General features: G+C 41.6%; 1 protein-coding gene across 4 annotated transcripts in view; it reads right to left on the bottom strand.

Moving 5' to 3' along the window:
• The window catches only part of LOC116397212 (seizure protein 6 homolog), a 249,613-nt gene that overhangs the window by 81,545 nt on the left and 146,957 nt on the right, over positions 1–21,111 (bottom strand). For all 4 annotated transcript variants that reach the window (XM_031872444.1, XM_031872441.1, XM_031872443.1 and 1 more), the window contains one exon: positions 4,592–4,781. In XM_031872444.1, the coding sequence (XP_031728304.1) occupies positions 4,592–4,781 (190 nt within the window). The remainder of the gene's footprint in view (positions 1–4,591; positions 4,782–21,111) is intronic.

Raw genomic sequence — 21,111 nt, 5'->3', positions numbered from 1 at the left:
ACATTGGACTGACATTCACCAGGTGGACAGAAGCAGAAGAAGAAAGAAATAGAGGATTGCTAATGTCGCTCAATGTCTGCTGGATTTGTGAATGAGCAACTGTTTGCTCTCAACTTGTCCATAACAATTGTACAGGGTGATGCCCCCTAATAATTATAATAATGGTGATAATAGTAATAGTAATAATAACAATTGTCACAAAACCTGAAATATTTTATTCTTATAATAATCAATACATTTTTTTACTGTAAACAAAGACATTTCAAACAGCTCATCAAGTGTGCATTTTACATCTAACTATATACAGCTGGGTCTGCACTCTTGCGCTGCTCCATGCTTGGCCTCCATCTCACAACGATCTTACAGCGCTGCGCACAGCACACGTTTATGTAGAACATGTACTTGGTGTACCATCCGTGCGCACATTGCCGTGTTGGTTATAATTAGTGCTGGGCAACGATTACAATTTTTAATCGCATGATTGTTTTGCGATTAATCGCATTATGCGCAAAATTCAATAATTAATTCAAAAGTAGTGTATTGCGCACTTTTATTTTAAGAGTACTGCTATATGAACAAAAGTGCAATAACATTTGGTTTGCAAACACTTTAAACAAATCAGGTGCTTTTTAACAGCAGTAGCCTATTCCCTTTACACAGTAGTTGAAATATAGTTATGATTCTGATAATAGATATTCAGCCCGTGTTCACAACTTTATCTTCATGTGTGTAAGAGATGCAATTTGAAATATACACCTTGAAAACTGCAAACCTATCTACGTCATGTTTTTTTCTTCACGTTTGTTAAATTCTCAGTAGCAATAACTAAATTATATGCTTATTATACATATTCCAAACAAAAACACTTTAAAAACTCTAAAAAAATTATTTAAATGAATCATTGCTTTTTTTGGTATTTTGGTCAGACACATATGCAACGCTGATTACCGTAATATGTGTGGTATTTGTTATAAATGTACGTTGGTACATAGAGGGTGATAAGAAGCTGTACATGGAGGGACTTAGGACCCAGGGGAATGTAGGTGAAGGAAACAGGAAGAGACGGAAGAGATGCCACACAAACAGCTGGTCACCGCTTGCTGCAGACCGGTCGGCCGCCTGGTTCTTGTGTTAAAAATGTCCGCTTAATAATACATTTTAAAAAACTGCGTTAACGCGCGATAAAATAATTGTTGGCGTTAATTAATTAATGCGTAACGCGATAATAATGCGTTAACTTGCCCAGCACTAGTTTTAATATGAGGCACAGTCAGGAGCATTGTTGGCACATTGCTATCTTGAGGCAGCAGAAAGCGATTGAGCCATTAACCAACAAAAACCTGGTCTAAAGTCAATGATGCAGTATTTTCCTACTATTTAAAGGGCACATTTTTCAGATAGTAAGATGTGCCTACATAGGCGAGTTCACTATGCTTGTACACTTGTTACACAAACAGAGCACCTTCTCCTCAGTGAAATAGGTTATTGGTGCTTTTGCTCATTTGCAGTCAAATGGAGTAGTTGATGGGACAGAGGAGAGGGAGAGGGCGGAGGCAGAGGGTCCGCTAAGCTTTCACTTTGAACACTTAAATAGCATTGCACCGGTGCAGGCTAAAGGGAATGGGAGACAACACTCTGATTGGTTTAATTCATGTTAAGCCCAAAACAAACCTCTGAATAAATGAAAGACTAAATAAAACCCCTTTGACCTTGTGCCTTTCCTTTCATCCTTATTATAAAGTGTTTAATTAGCAGAAGTTTGAGTTGCTACTCTTTTGAAAGTTGAGTTGTGTGGCGTTGTCGGCACACAACTCAAAGCCCACCTCATCTCCAATGAGCTGTTCGAGCCATTTCAATCCGGTTTCCGCTCACAGCACAGCACTGAAATAGCCCTCCTCAAAGTCACCAACGACCTCCTCCTCTCCTCAGACGGTGTTCACCTCAACATTCTCATCCTCCTCAAGCTCACTGCAGCTTTTGACACCATCAACCACAACATCCTTCTCTCCTGCCTCGAACCCTCCCTCAATATCACCGGAACTGCTCTCTTCTGGATTAAATCATATCTTACAAACAGACAACAGTTCATCAGCATCAACAACTGCACCTCCTCCACTGCTCCTCTGTCTCAAGGCATCCCCCAGGGTTCGGTGCTTGGTCCTCTTCTGTTCATCCTCTACTTGCTCCCTCTTGGTAACATCATACGTCACCATGGTCTTCACTTTCACTGCTACGCCGATGATGTCCAGCTCTACATCTCCACAAAGGCCATTACCACTGCCACTCACTCCACTCTGACCAATTGCCTCACTGACATTAAATCATGGATGCAAACCTCAAACTCAACTGTGATAAATCTGACATGATCATCATCGGTCCCAAATCCCTCACTAAACCGGTCACAACTTCTGCCTCACCATCGACAACTCCACTCTGTCTCCCTCCCCACACATCCACAACCTCGGAGTCATGTTCAACAGCAACCTCTCCTTTGAACACCACGTCAAACAAATCACCAGAACTGCCTTTTTTCACTTAAAAAAAACATGGCCCGTCTCCGCCCATCACTCTCCTTATCTGCTGCTGAAACTCTGATCCACGCTTTCATCACTTCCAGAATCAACTACTGCAACAGTATTCTTCATGGCACATCATTCAAAATCCTAAATAAACTCCAGTACATCCAGAACTCTGCTGCTCGCCTGCTCACCCACTCCCGCTCCCGTGACCACATCATCCCTGTTCTCCAGAACCTCCACTGGCTCCCCGTCCCACAACAGATCCAATATAAAATCCTTCTCCTCACTCACAAAGCCCTCCATAATCAGGCCCCCTCCTACCTCACCAACCTGCTTCACTACCACACTCCATCCCGTCGGCTCCGCTCCTCTGATGCCAACCTCCTGTCCCTTCCACTGAGGACCAAGCACCGGACATGGGGCAACAGAGCCCCCTCCCTCTGGAACTCTCTCCCCAAACACATCCGAGACTGCACTGACCTTTCCATGTTCAAATCCCAAATCAAAACCCACCTTTTCAAAACTGCTTTTAATGTGTGACCATTATTGTGTGTTTTATGTTTTTAGTGTATAGCTTTTATATATGATGATTTTAATGTAAAGTGTCTTTGAAAACTCTGAAAAGCGCTCTATAAATAAAATGTATTATTATTATTATTATATAGTCTCACTTTGAATTAACCTGCCCATGATTGATAACAGAATCTTAAATTATTACCCAACCAGTATCACATAATCATACGAATTTGTGGTTAGTGACTAAATCAGCAAAAGTCACCTCATTATCTGTTCATTTTTGAGACAATAACATTTTAATCCATCAGATACATCTTTGGATCCAACATGTTATATGGCGGTATGTAGGCCAACATAATCATTTTTGTATATATAAATGACATGGAAAAATGACTTTCCTGGGTGACATGGCATATCGCCTTCAACACTGAGTTATGCAATATTTGTTATGCTGCCTGCCTTTATATGCATGTCAGAAGTGACATATTGTAAATTGATGATGGTGAGTGTGAGCATGTTCAACCATGAATACAATCACATATATCGATGGTGCCATTCCCCTCCACTGCTGCCTGGCCTGCACTTTCCTTTCTCTGCCTTGGAACAATAAGTTGCAACAGCAACCCAACTGTGATAAATCCTATCTCAGCCAACACATGTACTGCTTAAGCCATCGCAATCCACAACATTGAATGCATTGATCAACAACCTAATCTTTTAGTATTTCAGACAAAAAGCTGGGCAGGGAAGGCTAGCTCATAGAGTATTTCTGTAGACTATATCTGTGGAGAGTTTTAGCTCAATGTGTGGGAGCTTTAACTTATATAGTTCATACCGGGCTGATCAATAAATCAGTGCAAATGTGCTTATTAATGTAATTGAAAAATTCAAAATTACAAATTCAATTAATTTTGATTGCCTCTCAACAGCTCTCAACATGGCGACAGCAAGCCGGCAGCTAACTGCAAAAGTGCTGACAGAGTTTACAGTGTTTAACTGGGTGGGAAATGAAGGGCGTCATTGCTTCGATGACGCTGTTGGTCGGGACAAAGTGAACAGCTGTAACCTCCATATGAGAGCAGTGCAGAGTGGCGGCCATGAGCTTATCAGTCTGGGATGCTCACATGCACTCAAAGGCATGCGGCCGGCCCGGCTATGTCAGCAAAGCAAAGAGAAGCTCTGGTATCAACACACAGAGGGAGAGAGACTTCATTCTCTGCTCAGGTAGCCGTTACTCCTCTAGATCTTTACACAGATACTATGTGTTTGATGATATATTAATATTCAGAATGTTAAATACAGTTACTTCATGGGCTTATGAGTCGTAATTCTAAATTAAATATTACAAATTTTGATACATGTGATTTATTAATTATCAAATCTGCTACAGGCAATACAGCTATATAATTCTACTTCCTTTGTATGGCACTACAGTGATATTTAACAGCAGTTTATTACATGATAAATGTGAATTCAACTTAAAGTTACAAAAATGTCAAGGGAGCAAAAAAACATTAAATCATTTAAATATCATCTTTCATGTAATACAAACTTACCTTGGTATCTGAGCAGCACTGATCCAACCTGAGACCTCTGGTTGTGGAAGCGGATAGAGATCTGATTGCTGTGGCTTCTTATTACCAACCCCCTCATCAGAATGGACTCATTGGCCAGCATGGTGTTCTCTCTGTGGCCCACATCTTCAAACACCACCTTGTCTCCCTCAGATAGATTCACATTCAACACCTGATAGAAAACAGTGTAAGAATTAGACCATCTGTGGATCATATCAAAAAACAAAATAAATAATGAAGATTCTGAGAGATTCGAAGCCTCACAGGACCTGAAGAAGGAGACCAACATTGATTCTAATATCACAAAAGGCCCAGCAGCATCCTATGCTAGTTGAGGATTCTCAACCTGACACAGTAGCCGATGACCCCATTCTGCACAACAATCACCATGGGTCATATTTAAAACGCTGTTGCGGTTTCAATTGTGTTTGCGATCACAATCTGCGCGTATTCAGTGCCTTTTTAACCAAGACAGCATTTCATTACACAGTCAGCTCCTGGACTGAGCCTGGTACTGACCTCCAAGATGAGATCACCATGGTCAGCGAAGAATGATAACGTGCAAAATATTTATTTTGTCCAACTTCACCTGAGAAAAACTGTTACTATTATAGACCCTTTTAAACTTTGTAACAATGATGACGTATGTAAGTGTGCACACACAGTTGGTGTCATAGTTTGTCAAACAATGAAAGAGAGTTAACCACCAAAGTTGGCGATTGTAGAAAAATATGAAAGCATAACTATTACAACCTGTAACCTGTTTGATTTAAAAGTATAACTGTTGAAACATATAAACTGTTTTATTTCATGATAGAAGTGATTTAACATATAAACTGCAGACACTTTATGTAAAATAGTCACTCAAACTTTGTATAATTCTTACATCCTGTAAGTTGACCTACAAAAAGGATGACTCGTGTGAGTGACGCATTATTTTGGGGGAGGTTCCAGCCTCAGATAAGCATAAAAGCAGCTGCAAAACTGAAAGAACAGGCTTCACCCTCAGGGGTGACTAGAGTCTTCACCCTGAGAGGGGTGACTGGAAGACCCTTCTGCCATCAGAAGACAGCATAACAAAAAAAAGAAGAATAAAACTCACAGCGAAAGCTGACTAATGGCCTTTTTTCCAGTTTAGAGACTGGACTGCCCTTCTTTTATAGAAGACCCTGTGAGACATTTCTGCTATCAGAAGACAGCTTACAGTGACTGATATATTTTGCACCACATAGACTTTCCTTTAGTTGAAAGTGTTTTATGTAACTGTATTGAGAAAACTGTAATAAAACCGCAGCCTTACCATTTGTAAGTGACTGGGACTCAAACTGAAGACTCTAGTTTTTTAGATTAAGTTACCCCTCTTCCTCTGTCCTGGAAACGTGTGATACATATGTGACGACAGACTCCAGAGGACCTTAAGGTAAATTCCCTGGGTGAAGACTTGGCAGTGTTAATCAAAAATGGTGAGAAAACTAAAATAGGCAGTAGTAAGGTACAGACATACTACGTAACTACTCATATTACATCCTACTGAGAGCACCTAGGGCCAAGCCGTACAAGACTCTCAGAAAGACAATAATTCCGAAATCCTAACGATTCAGCTACGGGGTGAGGTAAAAGGCTGAAGGTACACTTCTGACCCATCAGATCCCCTAAAGTCGGACTACTGACTGAGTTACCACCGTGTTAGGTGCGATCCTGCCCATCTTTCCGTTGGCCAGGACCCGTTCATGCTACACAACCCAAACAAATTGACTTTCCAGATCTGCGTAAATACATTAACAAGTGGCCCAGTATGGAGTCGCCAGATATATACATGTACTGTATATAGTGTGCAACATTCATCTGCAAAGCCTGTGGTGAAGTCTGCGAGGCGATGGAGGCAAAACGAGGCAAAGCTGGAGTTACAGTCCTGTTTTGTCTGCACTGATTGGAGTGTTTTTGAGGCTGCTGCTACAGACCTGGATGAGCTCACTGACACTGTGACATCATATCAGTTTTTGTGAGGACATGTGTGTGCCGACTAAAACCTTCTGCACATACAACAACAATAAACCCTGGTTTACTGCAAGACTCAGGCAGCTTTGTCAGGCTAAAGAGGAGGCCTACAGAAGTGGGGACAGAATCCTGTACAATCAGACCAGAAACACTGACGAGGGAGATCAAGGTAGCAAAGAGGAGCTACACTGAAAAGTTGGAAAACAAGTTCAGGCAACGACCCTGCGTCAGTTTGGATCTTTGGACGCAGATCTTCAACCGATAACTGTGTGAAGTCCCCTCCTGCTTCAAACGCTCCACAATCATCCCGGTCCCCAAGAAATCCTCCATCACAGGATTAAATGACTACAGGCCCGTCGCCCTGACGTCTGTGGTCAGTCATTCATTGATTAATTTCCTGTTGCAATGGTAATTAAACAAGGCAATACCAACATTGTATTCTCTACATGTCTCTCACAGAGCATGTGGTGTACCCAGGCATGTTTTTTATTTCCAATCAAAGTGTTTTTTTCAACATATGTGTCTAATGTAAGAAACACTGTAAGGTGTTTTGCAAGAAGTGTGTTGCAAAAAATTGCAAAGAACCAAGTTCACCAGAGTTCAATTTCTTGTATGCTTGACCACACTTGACCATTAAATGTATAAATTGGATTCTGATTCACTAAGGGATTGTCCAGAGAAGAACAGAGTGCCAAGAATGACCATATCAGAAAGTGATGTTTACCAACCATATAAAATGAGAAGAAGGCTGATCTAAACCTGAGCCTCTCTCTGCTTGCCAGAGACATACATATGTAAATCATATGTAAATGTTACTATTTACATAATGTGTATTTGCAGTCATGGCCATTCACATCAAAAATTGCACCCAACTGGCTAACACTTTACAACAGCAGTTACCCACATTATACTGGATCATTTCAAAAGTGGCGTAAAGGCTTTGCACAGAGTTTATCCATTCAGAGCGGCAGCCATTATTGTTACCACACCGTGCAAAGTCATCAGCCAGTGAGAAACCAAAACGGGGAGAGTTCTCCAATTTCAGATCAGATAATGCTCCTATTTTATAAAAAGGGCTTCAGGGCGCAGGAGTGCCAGCCTCCTTGGAATAATTTAACATCTGAAGCTATTTGCACTTACAATTTGTTATGAAGGTGTTATTACTTGCACAGTTCAAGGGCTGGTTTGCACTTAAACTCATGGATTTCCGAGAGAGCAAAAAACATAATAATCAACACTCTGGTGAAGTCAGAAATGTTGACCTGAGATGCTCGGAAGGTGACCTTGACTTTATGTGGTTCAACCAATATCTGTGACAAATATAGGGCAGCAAGTGACAAACATTTTCCCATCAGCATGTATCATACAAAACAGCATTGGAAGTATGCTTTGCATAACGTTCAGGCACAAATCAAAAGCAAGAAATATGGAAAAAGCCAAAAGGACAATGTAGAGCTCAGTGATTACACTGCAGATAGGCCTGGTAATTGTCAGCTTGTCTCCTTCGCTGACAGCACGTCTGGCGAGATGCCTGGTCGCTTTTATCACAGTGGGTATATCTTTATTCAGGCGTTAAATGGAAAGGGGAGTGTGGTCTTCACGTGGCCCTTCATAGATCATATCAACTGCCTCCTATCTCACCTAGCTGAAGGATGAATCCACAGCTCTCCTGAGAAAAGCTGCTGAGGGAGTCTGTATGGATGTGTATCCACTGACAGAACACAAGTGTCATTATGTGCATACTAAGTGAACAGCAGACTTCAGACTATTGTTAAGGGTGCAACAACATTTTGAATATTTAAGTATTATATAGTACTGATTTAATATACTGTATGTGTGTTAAATTGACAAGAATTAGGGATTATGTTCACTATTACATACAAGGACAACAAAATATATAGCGCTGGCATTACTAATTACGCCATTAAACTCCAAACGTTCTTACTGGTTGTGAACTCGGGGATGGGTGAATTTCACAACCGATTTCGGGTAGTTTTCAACAAACCACTGGGTTGGACCAACCAACATAGCAACTTGAATTGATCATTCAACTCAAATAATGATTAATTCTGACTATAATGTTAATTTAATCTCATACATTGGTTTTCATTATTTTCTTGATTTCTTACAGTCCAATCAGTAAAAATGTAATTTATATATAATGCATTTAAAACAATATGTATATAGGCTGATCTCAAATATGTTAAAGATTAGGTAATGCAAATCATAAATACTTGCAATAATGAACACAAAACTTTATGATTGGTCTTGAGGGTATGGCCTTAACAACTAATTTAACACCTTTGAAATAGCTGTATTTTTCTCACAAACAGGTGGGGCTCTGTATGTAGTAGAAATTTGGCTAGGCCAGTGTTTTTCAACCTTTTCTAAGCCGCAGCACATTTTTTACATTAAAACGATCCCGCAACACACCAACAACCAAAAAGGTTACAAAATGACACCTTTTAGCATAATACAGCATACAGTATATGCCAGGGGTGTCAAACTCAATCACAGAGAGGTCCAAAATAAGAAATTGGGACTACATTGAGGGCCAAATAGAGTCACCATTTTTAATAAACAGGATAGAAGGGATATTGGACAAAGTGCAAAAGGAATACATGTTTAGGTAGGCTACATTATTTTATGCATATGTACCAGAGCCAGATGTTTGGCATCTTTTCTTGGCTGCCAGTTCATTAATGTCTGGAGTTAGGTTCTGTGGAAACCCTCACGATGGAGTGAAGGTGTGCATCAGTGAGATGACTCGTGTGTGGGTTTTTGTTCATCTTTATCACAGAGAAAAGCTGCTCACACAGGTATGTGCTTCCAACCATGCAGAGTGTTTGAGCAGCATGTAGGCGGAGTTAAGGCATCGTTTCGGGGATGAAGCTTGGAAACTGTGCAGCGCCAACAGAGTCATACTTTGTCTTGAGTGTGTCATTACACTGGAGGTCTATCAGCTCCACAGGTGCTCTTTCCACGTCAACTGCAAACAGATTGCTGAGCAGTTCAAATTTAAATTTCTGAGCTGCAAAGTCAGCAAATCGCCGAGTGATCTCTGTGCCAAGTGCACCCAGTTTGTCAGCAAAATGTGCAGTCGGGAACACAGCGGTGGAGACTCTTACTGCATCACACATGTCTATCCCCGTCCCTGAAGCTGGAGGTTTAGCGTTGTGAGATGCTTTGTTATGCTGCACAAAAAGCCAGCTAACATCGCCACTTTTCATCCCGGAGCTCTGTATTGTGGCGGGCCAGTTATGATAAACATGATATTTACTGGCAGGCCGTTGTACCGAGTGCCGGATATATGCTGACAATTTAATGACAAGTCTCTAAATGTGTTGATCCTTACTAGGCTTTTCATCTGGATTATTTTGTCCAGTTCAGAGTCTGCATTTTTCCCCATCGCTGTTCGTCTTGTCACCGCAACCTCTCCTGCGGGTCATTTCATTCTACTGTCCTAAATGAACACGGTCATCATTGCGCTACCTACTGCCACCCACTGGCATGGAAGAGTATTTATTACTTAGCCAGCCACTATATTGCAGCTCAGACGCTCAACAATGGCAAAGTATTTGCAACAACTAAATAATATTTTATTGGACTCATTAAGTGAAATTGGACATTTTCCCACGGCACACCTGGCGATCTCTGGTGTGCCTCGGCACAGCGGTTGAAAATTACTGGTCTAGGCTAACCTACACAATATAAAATATGGATGTAGTCTTCATGATGTCCCCCGTAATTTTCTGAAGAGCCAGTGTGAGCTTCAAAGTGGGATCTTGGCATTGACGACAACGAATTACTCTAAAAATAGCAAAGGGGTGGGTGTTCAATGGAGATGAGGCAGCAGTGTGACACAGCAGAGCTGACAGCTAGCATCTAGCAACCAATTACGGCACCCACCTGTCACTCAAAGCGGCCATGCCCTCAACTATGCCAAACTTTAGGCCTTAATATAAAATACACAGGTGAGTTATACAAATGTCATGAATAGTAATATTGGCTAGAGAGACTATAAAATTTAACATTTAGTCTCAAGTGGCCATTTGAGTAACTGCAGTTTTTGGCATTTCCACATTCTTTTCTCAGCACCAGAGGTTTCCGCTTGACACCAACACTAAGGTTATGCTGCAATCCATTGTACTCGGAAAAGTGCAACGGAACAGTCATTCAAGTTGGAAACTCAAGATCCATCGTGCCCAAGTTCATCTGTATAAACAAACCTGACGCTACGGCAATGCACAAAGTGACTGGTAAGCAGAAATACCTGTCATGAGGCATGATAAGGACTCAAGCGCAGACAGTAGATGAGTGAAAAAGGCGTTTTATTCCACACCAAAAGGAAATAATTACCACACAACAGGGAGTCCAAGCACAAGAGACGAGGGGGGAAACCCAGGCAGGGGCAGGCAGACGGGGAAACCGGGAACAGGACGAGACAAACGGGTGGGTAGAACAAACAATGACCTGGCAGTGAGTAAGTGAAAGACGGGTTTAAATAGTGACTAGAACAGGTGAGGAGAGTTGTGCTGATGAGGGAGTGCTTGATTACTGATAAGTGACAGGTGAAGGGAGTTAGACTGGTGCTGAGGGAGTGGCTGAGTAGAAGAGTGAGGAGCTACAGAAATACACACACAAACAACACATAAGGCAAAGCCTGATTGTGACAATACCTTTACATCAATTTTTAAACCATGTAGTGTTTGTGTTGTCAAACGTACTGTAACAATGTTGTAACTGCTACTTACATTTACATTCAATTGATATGTGCTTATTAGAAGACTTTGCGAGCATGCGATAGGCTACAAGCCTCCTCCTCCCATAACAGGGTTGCTGCTGATCCTTAAATTTGATTTTCAGAATTTAAGATCATAAAATGTCTTAAAAAGTATTTTTTGAATTCTCTTTGCTCATGGTGCTGTTGTAATACAAAACAATACATCTTTATCATCGTCCAGGGTGTAAATTTGTCTCTGCTCACCAAACACAAGAAACAACAACATAAAAAGCAGACAGGCGGTTAGAAAAACAAATACATATACTGTTGGTTATACCACACGTGAAAACAGTTAATGTCAGTGTCAGTGGCTTAGATCTACTCAGTCACTTTGTTGACTTAAGAATATTGATGGCACTTGGGTTGAAGGAATTCTTAAACACATTTTTAGTTTCCAGAGGGACTCCATAGCCTCTCGGAGCTCAAGAGCTCAAACTGGCTGAAAAGAGGATGGGAGATATCGCTCAGGATACTCCTCGTTTTCTTCTTCATCATTTCTGTAAAAAGTTGAGTCAAGGGCTTTCGGGGTTTGCCAACTATATTGCTGGCCATCGACACAAGTTTATTCTTAGATTTACAGCTTCGTCGACCGTACCAGGCAGGAAAGAGTTAAAACATTTATGTAGGTCTTCAGTAGATGCTTGTGAAGCTTAGAGACTTGCCATACACTGTAAAACATGTCAAGACAGTTGAACTTGGAGATGAAAGTTCACCTGCTGCCTTGAAAATGAATAATTACCTTTACTGAATTATGTTAGAGGACTGCTGGAGGAGAGGAGTCAAAAAGACTGCTCAGTGACCATGCTATTTGCCGACTGCAGATAACCCAGCCTCTACTTTCTACTGTCACTAAGAATGAGCCAGCCACTAACCCAGCAGCTGGGCTACACAAAAACTACCCAGCAAAATTGAAATTACCCAACCCATCATTTGAGCTAATATAAAAGCCAGCAGAAAACTGCTGCATAGAGATTGTTTAGGATGCAAGAGCTAATTTGAGAAGGACACCCTTAGGTATCCAATTCAAAAGAACACAATTCTGATATGAAATACAAAGATCAACAGAACAGAATCAATATTTAAAGAGTAAAAGCAAGGTCGAGAGTATGCCCTCTGATGTGGGAAGGGTCTGTGACACATTGAGTGAGATTAAAACAATCAATAATAGTCCATATGCACTGAAGCAGGTTGAGGTGGCTTGGACATCTGGTAAGGATATGTATGTGAAGATATTCTGGACACATGCAACTGGGAAACAACCATAGGGCCGACCCAGAATTGAAACATATTTTTGTGGACAGAGTCATTGTATATAAATCACGCAATACATGCGTGAATTCTCTGTGTATTCATTAATATTGACACTGATCTTCGTGACAACTGAGAAAACTCCAACCACTGATGAAGACCATAGGATGCAGTTTAAATGCTCTGAAGAGAAACAGATAGTAAGTAAACATTAAGTAAAGATTATTTCGTCAAACTAATCGTAATATTATTCACATAAATTCAACCTCATATCACAAATTGGTACCGTTTTTAGAAAGTATCCCTTTTGTTTTTAAATGTAAAATGAGGGAGCAATTCACGACTGTTATCACCAAAATCCACTTAATACTGCTTAATAATGTATAATATTATATACTGCACGTGCAGCCCATTATTCAATTACAGTGCACTTGTTTAAACTAAACTTTACTTGCCGCCCACGTTCAGTAGGAGTCTATCCAGCCTGAACGCAACATGAATGACTCATACTGTATGAGCTCAGCGGCCTCTGCTGCGTGCTTGTGTCTAACAAGTCATAATGTGCTGTTAATGAACTCATGGACACAGCATCAGGATAATAGTGTGCTGAACAAAGGGCATCACCAAGTAATCACATTATGCCTTCAGCTCAGGGATAATAAAACACTTGAGAGAACATTGGGAGACGTAATCCAATTTGCCTTGGCACCAGTCCAGCTTCTGAATAACTGTACCTCACAAACATAATCATAAAGGATGAACCCGCGTCTGCAAAAAGAGTTATTGCTCTGACAATATAAAGGATCACAATATACTTTCAAATCTGCATTGAGGTGTCTGAGAAAATTGAGAGTCAACAAGTCTATTGAAAGCTACAGCAGTGGTAGATGATGCCCTTTTTGTTGTACTGCAGTTTAGCTGAGATCACAGTGTAATTAGCAAACAGATAGTGGTTGACATGTCTGTCTACACTTAATAGTCCTGAACACTTCTGAAATTGTCAATTCCACTTTCTACAGTTCACTAGCTTCACCTCTTCAGCACCTCTAAAGCTGTAGCAATTGCTAACTGTGAAACACACACACAGACGTTTAATTTAAAGAAGAAGAAGAAGAAGAAGAAGCGTGAAACAAGACTAAATCCACAGCCACATCAGCAACTGTGTGGGCTTTGATCTCACTTGTAATGTCAGCTTGCTGACAATGAAAATAATAACAGCCGATGCTTAGCAGGTATAATGTTAACCGTATTCACCATCTTGTGACGTGCAAAACAAAACAAGGACAGCTGATGGAAATGTTATTGATTTTGCAACTATTTTGTCATAAACCAAAGTGTTGGACAGACTGACATCTTCATCTGATGATCTTCAAGATGAAACATCTGAACATCACCTAAAATTCATCCTGCTGGTGAGCATGCAGGTATTAACTTTTGAGAGATTTTCCCCTAAATTAAAAATCTCAACTAGTTGGTGGGACTAAAAGGTTAGGGCATCCCCAAAGCCCTCACCATATGGTCTGGGGATGATGAACATCTATATAAAACTTCAAGGTAAAACATTCAAATGGCATGATATTTCAGTGAGCACCAGTGCAGTGGACTTAACAACCCTGCCATCAATAGAGCCATGCTGCTAGTGTAGGAACTGTTGATGTTCTGTTTGATTATATGAGTTTATCCAGTCTTTACAAATTATGTAAGCAATAAGAAATATTGTGTCCTGGACCTCATCAGAACACCCTTTCATCGAGGCCAAGATCAAAGGCCATGTCCACACTACTCCGTTTCCATTTGAAAACGCATATGTTTTGCTACGTTTACACTGAGCGTCCACACTACGCCAGAGATTTCGAGAACCGAAAACGGAGGAGTTTGAAAACGCTCCCGAGGACGGATAAGTTTGAAAACACTCCCAAGGACGGATAAGTTTGAAAACTCCGGGGTTGCCTCTTTGTGTGGACGGTCGAAAACGGATAAGTTTGGAAACGATGACGCCCACACCCGCGTTCGCTACTTGATTGGTTCTTAGCAGTCATGACGTGTCCTTCCCTGATTCGTCACGCCCCTATCACGTGAGCCTTTCCCGGAAAATCACAAATAACAACAGCCTTGATTACCGATCGACTACCTGGTTAATTTAACATGGACAACTGATTACAGGTGTTGCTGACCTAGTTGTCTTTACTAGCAGCTGTTGTAGCTGTAACATGTAGCTGTTATTGGAGCGATTAGTGAGCGGCGTGTCCAGCGGCATTATTAGACCTACGGAGCGGCCGTCTGAAGTCACGGTTAGCGGCTTTGAGGAGGACGGACACAAAACAGAGGACTTTCCTGTCCTTATTAATGCATATTTTGTTCTGCACAACTATTGTGAAGTCCACACAGAAACATGAATTGCTCCCCAGTAGCACAGAGACTTCAGCCACCAGCAGAGCTACGAGTGAGAATGAACAACAACGAAACCAAGGAAACGAGTGAGAGACACATTTATTGACCCATAATCTAGTAAACCATTATGTGTAAGTGTTAATATTAAAGTTAATTTGATGTGTGAGAGAGAGAGCAAGACCCGCAGCGTTGTAACTAAGTCTAAAAACTACTGAAACCTTCCACGAAATTTGTCTGTTTGAGTTTATAGAGGAAGATTTTAAGTATCAAACACGACCTTTCATTATTAAAGACTACTTTATTACTCTGTAGTATTTTTTTAACTAAGCAACCAATCTACTTCCTGTTAACACCGGCACCCACCCGCATGCCCAGTGTACGTGAAGAGTCACGTGATATTCTTTTTCAGGCGTTTTAGTCTGGACGGAGATCATTTCAAAAACGATGCTGAAACGCCGTGTGGACGGAGATCGTTTTCATTTAAAAACTCAAACGTATTAGTGTGGATGTAGCCTAAGTGAGAGTAAGTAATGTGATACAATAGATTAGCCTTCGTCGTCGTCGTCCCCCTGTGGGCGGACCAGACGTAGCTTCTACTAGCCGCCCCCCGGCAAATCCCCGAGCAGCCGGGAGACTGGTTGACTGCGCAAAGGAAGCATAAGTCTAGGCAGAAGCCCACGGTTCACCACCAACCACTTCAAGTTTCTAATAGGTTCTCCCCAATTAGCGACACACCCGTTGAGAAACCAACTCTGATTATTGGCAGCTCTATTGTAAGGAATGTGAAGTTAGCAACACCAGGGGCCATAGTCACATGCATTTATCCCACTTTGGATGGAGTGGATTATATATCTAGAAATCTGACTCCATGACAACTCAAAGTTGAGACCAGGAAGCAGAGTTGCAGTCTTACGCACATCTCTGTGCTTCCATTAGAGCAGGTACGCACCCAAAACCCTAGAGACTGTGTCTGCCCCACAGCCACTTAAATGAATTAAATCAAAATGAAATAGAAGAGGAGTTGTACAAAATATCCTAATTAAACTTAACAACACCAACGCAACAGTTCAACAAAATAGGGAAAATTAAATGTCAACTCTTAAATATCAGATCTCTGTCAACAAAAGCAGTCTTAAGGACATAGCAACTTGGATGACCTGCACTTCTTGATCATAAACTCAGACAAAACTAACATTATTCTACTAGGCCCAGAACACCTCCGAAATCAATTATCTAATGATATAGTTATTCTAGATTGGTAAATGTTAATTGGACTGCACTTGTATAGAACTTTTCTAGTCTTCTGACCACTCAAAGTGCTTTAACACTACATGTAGTCATTCACCCATATCACACTGATTTAAGAACTACCTACTCTTGACATGGTGCAGAATTCCAAGAAAGTGTGATGGAAAAGAAAATGATATTATGCAAAGGCAAAATTGATCTCTCTATCACTCTCAATTGTTCAAAGTCATCTTAACTGAACTGAGGACTTTTCAATATGGCTACCACAGGGTATTACACTGCTTAAAAGCCCTCGACTGAAATATATTCCTCTTTTTTCCATCATGTAACTAACATATTTACATACTGAATAACACAACCCTCACAAAAAACTCTTATCTCATGCAGCGACGCAGCAGAGAATAGAGAACACTGTGTGCTGTGGTGTAAAGAGTAAATCCTCTCTGACATCCATTTACTTTATAAAAGCAACAAATGACAGCTGAATAATTCAACTGACACTCCCTCATTAAATATAAGCCGACAACTTTGGGGGACAGCATGGAGGATGAGAGCAAAACAGGGACAGATGGAACCCTGGGATATGGTGTTGACTAATGGATCAAAGCCAATAGATGTGTGTGTGTGTGTGTATGTGTGTGTGTGTGAGCGAGTGTGAGAGATGAGTGAAAACAAACGCAGCAACAAAAAGGACACAGAGAGAAATGAGGGAGAGATGCAGTGTAATGCAAAATCGTGTAGAATGTTGTAGACTGTATTTCTGTATTACATCCTTCTGTTCTCCTCTAATTGCTCGCCTCCTTGAAAATAATACACTTCCTCCCTTCATCTATTATTACAGCTCTATAAACTGCTGAACCTGCCTCTTAAATGCATCAAACTATGTTGTATACATACCAATAATATCACTGTTCCCATCATGAGATGGAAGTACTGTATAGTCCATGCTTGTTTCTGTAAAGGGATGCATGTGTCTGCTAATTAACAGCAGTAATTAAGAGGGAGGTGAGTATACACGAAGGCATCGAGGGAACATCTGTTTCAGCAGAAGTGCTAGTGGAGAGAGAACAGAGACAGACTGAGGCATCCCACAGCCTGTCAGTAAAGGCCACTGATGATGAACATGCTGCTTTTTTTCCTCACTAACTGTCTAAACTGCCTCAGGAACACAGCCAAGATGATATTAACACGTGGAGTTTGTCTTTGCAGCAAACTGCATTCCAATAATGCCAAAGGAATGAAGATGGTTACGATCTCATTGGGCCTCATTCAGAAACAGTTTGTATGCAGAAATCTGTGCTCAATCTGTGCATACAAACATTTTATATACAAATCTAGGATTCATCAGTATTTTCTGATCTGAATTTGTTCTTCTGCGTCAGACAATGCCGACCTAAAAATAATGAAGGCCTGGCCAGCTGTCTTAATTTAATCATACACCTTTTAAATAAATACATCTCATATTAAAACCACATCCATTACAAAAAGGCTTTCATAGACAACACTATTTTAAACTGTTTACTAATGCATTATCCAATGTCCATTGTCATGATTAGAATATAATATATATTTAGACTTTCTATTGAGGTTTAAAAATGTATCTTTGAATGTTTGTAGTCATATTTTATGATGCCATCACCCCCAAAAAAGACAAATATAATTTGATGTTATTGTGATTATATAAATACAATGTTTAAAGTTAATATATGTTATAAACTTTAAGATGTCAAAATAGGAAATTAAAGATTTTTTGCTTTTACTCAGGTTTTTTTATTTATTGGTACGAGTTAACATTTAATGAAAAAAAATAAACTTGGGTTTTGTGTTGAAAAAAGATCTCTTAAGACTCATTTTTAATTTGGTGGTTTTTTTCATGTAAAGATTTCCACCAAAAAAATAACAAAATAAAGTGTTTTAATAATTGTTTGACTGCTAATGATTTATCAGTGCATTTGGATGATACATCCACCATCACTGTTTGAAACTGCATGTTTATTTACCCTCTTCTCCACAAGAGAAACCAAGTGGTGGTTCAGTATACTTGTGATAAAACCTTTTCACAAACCTGTTAACACTCCGAAACTTGTGATTCGATTTATGTAAACCATTTCAAGATACAATCACAACAGCAGGTACAATCAACGCCTCTGTCAGACCACTAACCAACAAGCAGTTACAAAATCGAGGCAACTCACAGATGAAGCTTTATAGAAGTCCACCCATTGATAATATTCCAACAAAAACGGTCTTGTTACATTGCCAAAGGTGCAGACGATCCAATTCAGTAAAAATATTTAGTCCAAAACACATTATTACATCCATAAATACCCACGGACTGCTGTTGCATCATTTCAAATTAGCCAGCACAGGTGTGCGAGATTAACTGGTTTTGAATTAACTGGTTTATGTAACATCCCGTTAGTTTCATCGCGTCTCTGTGTCTATCTGTGTGTGTGTGTGTGTGTGTGGTCCCCTGATTGCACTCACCCGCACGGTCCACCCAGCTGGCTCCAATCCTCTCATTACCCCACTCATATATACTCCCCTGCTTTCCCCGCTCCGGCTGTCAGGTCGTCATTGTTCTTCCCCTTGTGCTCCTTGTGTCTCCCGTGCGGATTCAATGATTTTTGACTTTGCCTTTTTGTTTGTTTTTGCGCGCTCCCGTTTGGAGTCGCTTTAAGTTTTTGTTTATTTCTCTTTTGATGACCAGTAAAGATTCTTATTTCTAAACTTCACCTCATCTCCAGTGTCGGTCTCTGCTCATAAGTCTTAGCCCAGCCCTGAAACGTGACAGTACGATCTGACCATGACGGACTCAGCAGAGGACAGCTCCGTGCGTTCCGCTCTCCAGACGCAAGGAAAGAGACTGTACGACTACGAACAATTGCTCTCCGGGTTGACCAACGGGGTCCAGGTGTCACGGGAGTTCACGGTGAGGACCCAATAGCAAGACCACAGGAGACAGAAGTTGGTATAAACAGGTTTTATTTAGCCTGAATTAAGATGACAGGAAGGTGTGGAGCCCGTGCTCCGACACCAGAGAGTAGGCAGATCGACGGTGTGAGTCCCGTGGCTCGACACCGGATGGCTGGTAGCTTGACGGCGAGAGTAGTCCGTTAACACAACAGAGGGCAGAGCGGCGGTGTGTAGTCCGTTAACACCACGGAGGGCAGAGCGGGGGTGAATAGTCCGTAAACACAAAGGAGAGCACGGGGGATTCCCGGACCGACGGACACCGGAGGCAGGCGCTCGAAGCCGAAGATGCAACGGGGTTGAAGCGAGTGAAAGACGGTACGACCTGACAACCCCAGACTGCAGGACCAGAGTTTATATAGTGCCAGGGAAAGCGTTAGTGGGACCTGAGTCTGGTGTGTCAGCCTGCAGGAGGTAATCGGCTGGAGTGGCTGCAGCTGTGTGGCCATGGGAGGTGCCTGGTCTGACAGGGATCCTGACACCAGGAGATTAACGCTCGCCAGAATGTGTTTCAAACCGCCATGACGGACCAGCTGCGGGATCTCAGCCTCCAGACGCAGCAGGTGCTCGCCAGCCTCAACCCTCAGTCGCTGGCGGAGCCAGCACCGCCAGGTCCACCGGTCCCACTGGCTCCGGTGACTCCTCCCGACTCGCACCACGATCCCCAAGTGCCTCACATTGAGAGGTATGACGGCGACGCTGCAACATGTCGCTCTTTTCTATCACTCTGTTCACTTACCTTCGACCTCCAGCCCATGTCCTACCCCACCGAACGGTCCAGGGTGGCGTTCATTACCAACCTCTCAGGGAGGGCACGGGAATGGGCTACAGCAGAGTGGGACAATCAATCTGCCATTTGCCGCTCTGTTTTGGACTTTTCCGGGGCCCTAAGAAGGGTGTTCGACGGGGGTCCTGGGTAGAGAGCCGGGCGGCTGATTATGCCATTCGCTTCCACACACTAGCAGCAGACAGCCAGTGGAACTTTCAATCTCTGGCAGACGCCTTCTGGTTTAGACTCTCCAGGTCTTCAGCCTCAAATGTTTTGAGTGTACATCCGATACAATCATAAATGTAAGCCTTGTGTGTGAATGTGCTTCAGTGTTTGTAACATAACAGACAGTTAGTTTACTGGGATGGGGTTCAACTCCCTTCAACTCCACTAATGCCCACTGACATGGTTTGAGAACCACTGTTATCTAACTTTTGCTCTCCAAGCATCTTAGTTTGCACATATTTAGATCAGGGAAGTCTTTTTCTCATGGTGCGCCCACAAACCCTTTCAATAAGTTCAGTGTTTGGGCCGCTGTAATTATAGAATCCTGCTTACGTCCGTGCTTATCAGTAGGTGGTGCGATGACTATGAGTTAATATTGGCATGCAGAAGTCCTAAAGCCATGACAGTCAACAAGCATGTCAAGTTTGGGAAAGTTTTGACAAAGTACAGTCGAATTACAACAGCTTGATGGATGATGGCGAACCATGTAAAATGGCCATCACACCATATCCACGTCGTTCGATGAAACCTAAAGCTTTTAGTAACCTTTAATCGCTAAGGTCTTTAGATTGTTCTGACCAAATTCTAAGCTGATCGGATTAATTCCCTAGGAGAGTTCGTAGTACAGCACCTGGAAATGGAAAAAAACACGAGCAATTCATACAAAACTCAAAATGGCTGACTTCCGGTTGGGTTTAGAGCATGGTCCCAAGAGACTTTATTTTGTGTGATACATGTGCCTACCAAGTTTTGTAAATCTATATGAAACGTACAACGAGGGCTGCTTCATCTAAATTTTGTAGGGGGCGCTATTGAGCCAATTTGCCACTCTGAACCAATAAAATCATATTATATAACTACATTTTG

This window comes from Anarrhichthys ocellatus, unplaced genomic scaffold (genome assembly GCF_004355925.1).
Source record: "Anarrhichthys ocellatus isolate YVR2014 unplaced genomic scaffold, GSC_Weel_1.0 scaffold64, whole genome shotgun sequence".
In the NCBI taxonomy this organism is placed as follows: domain Eukaryota; kingdom Metazoa; phylum Chordata; class Actinopteri; order Perciformes; family Anarhichadidae; genus Anarrhichthys; species Anarrhichthys ocellatus.
Note: the sequence above shows the minus strand (reverse complement) of the source record. Positions and strands in the feature narration are given on the sequence as shown.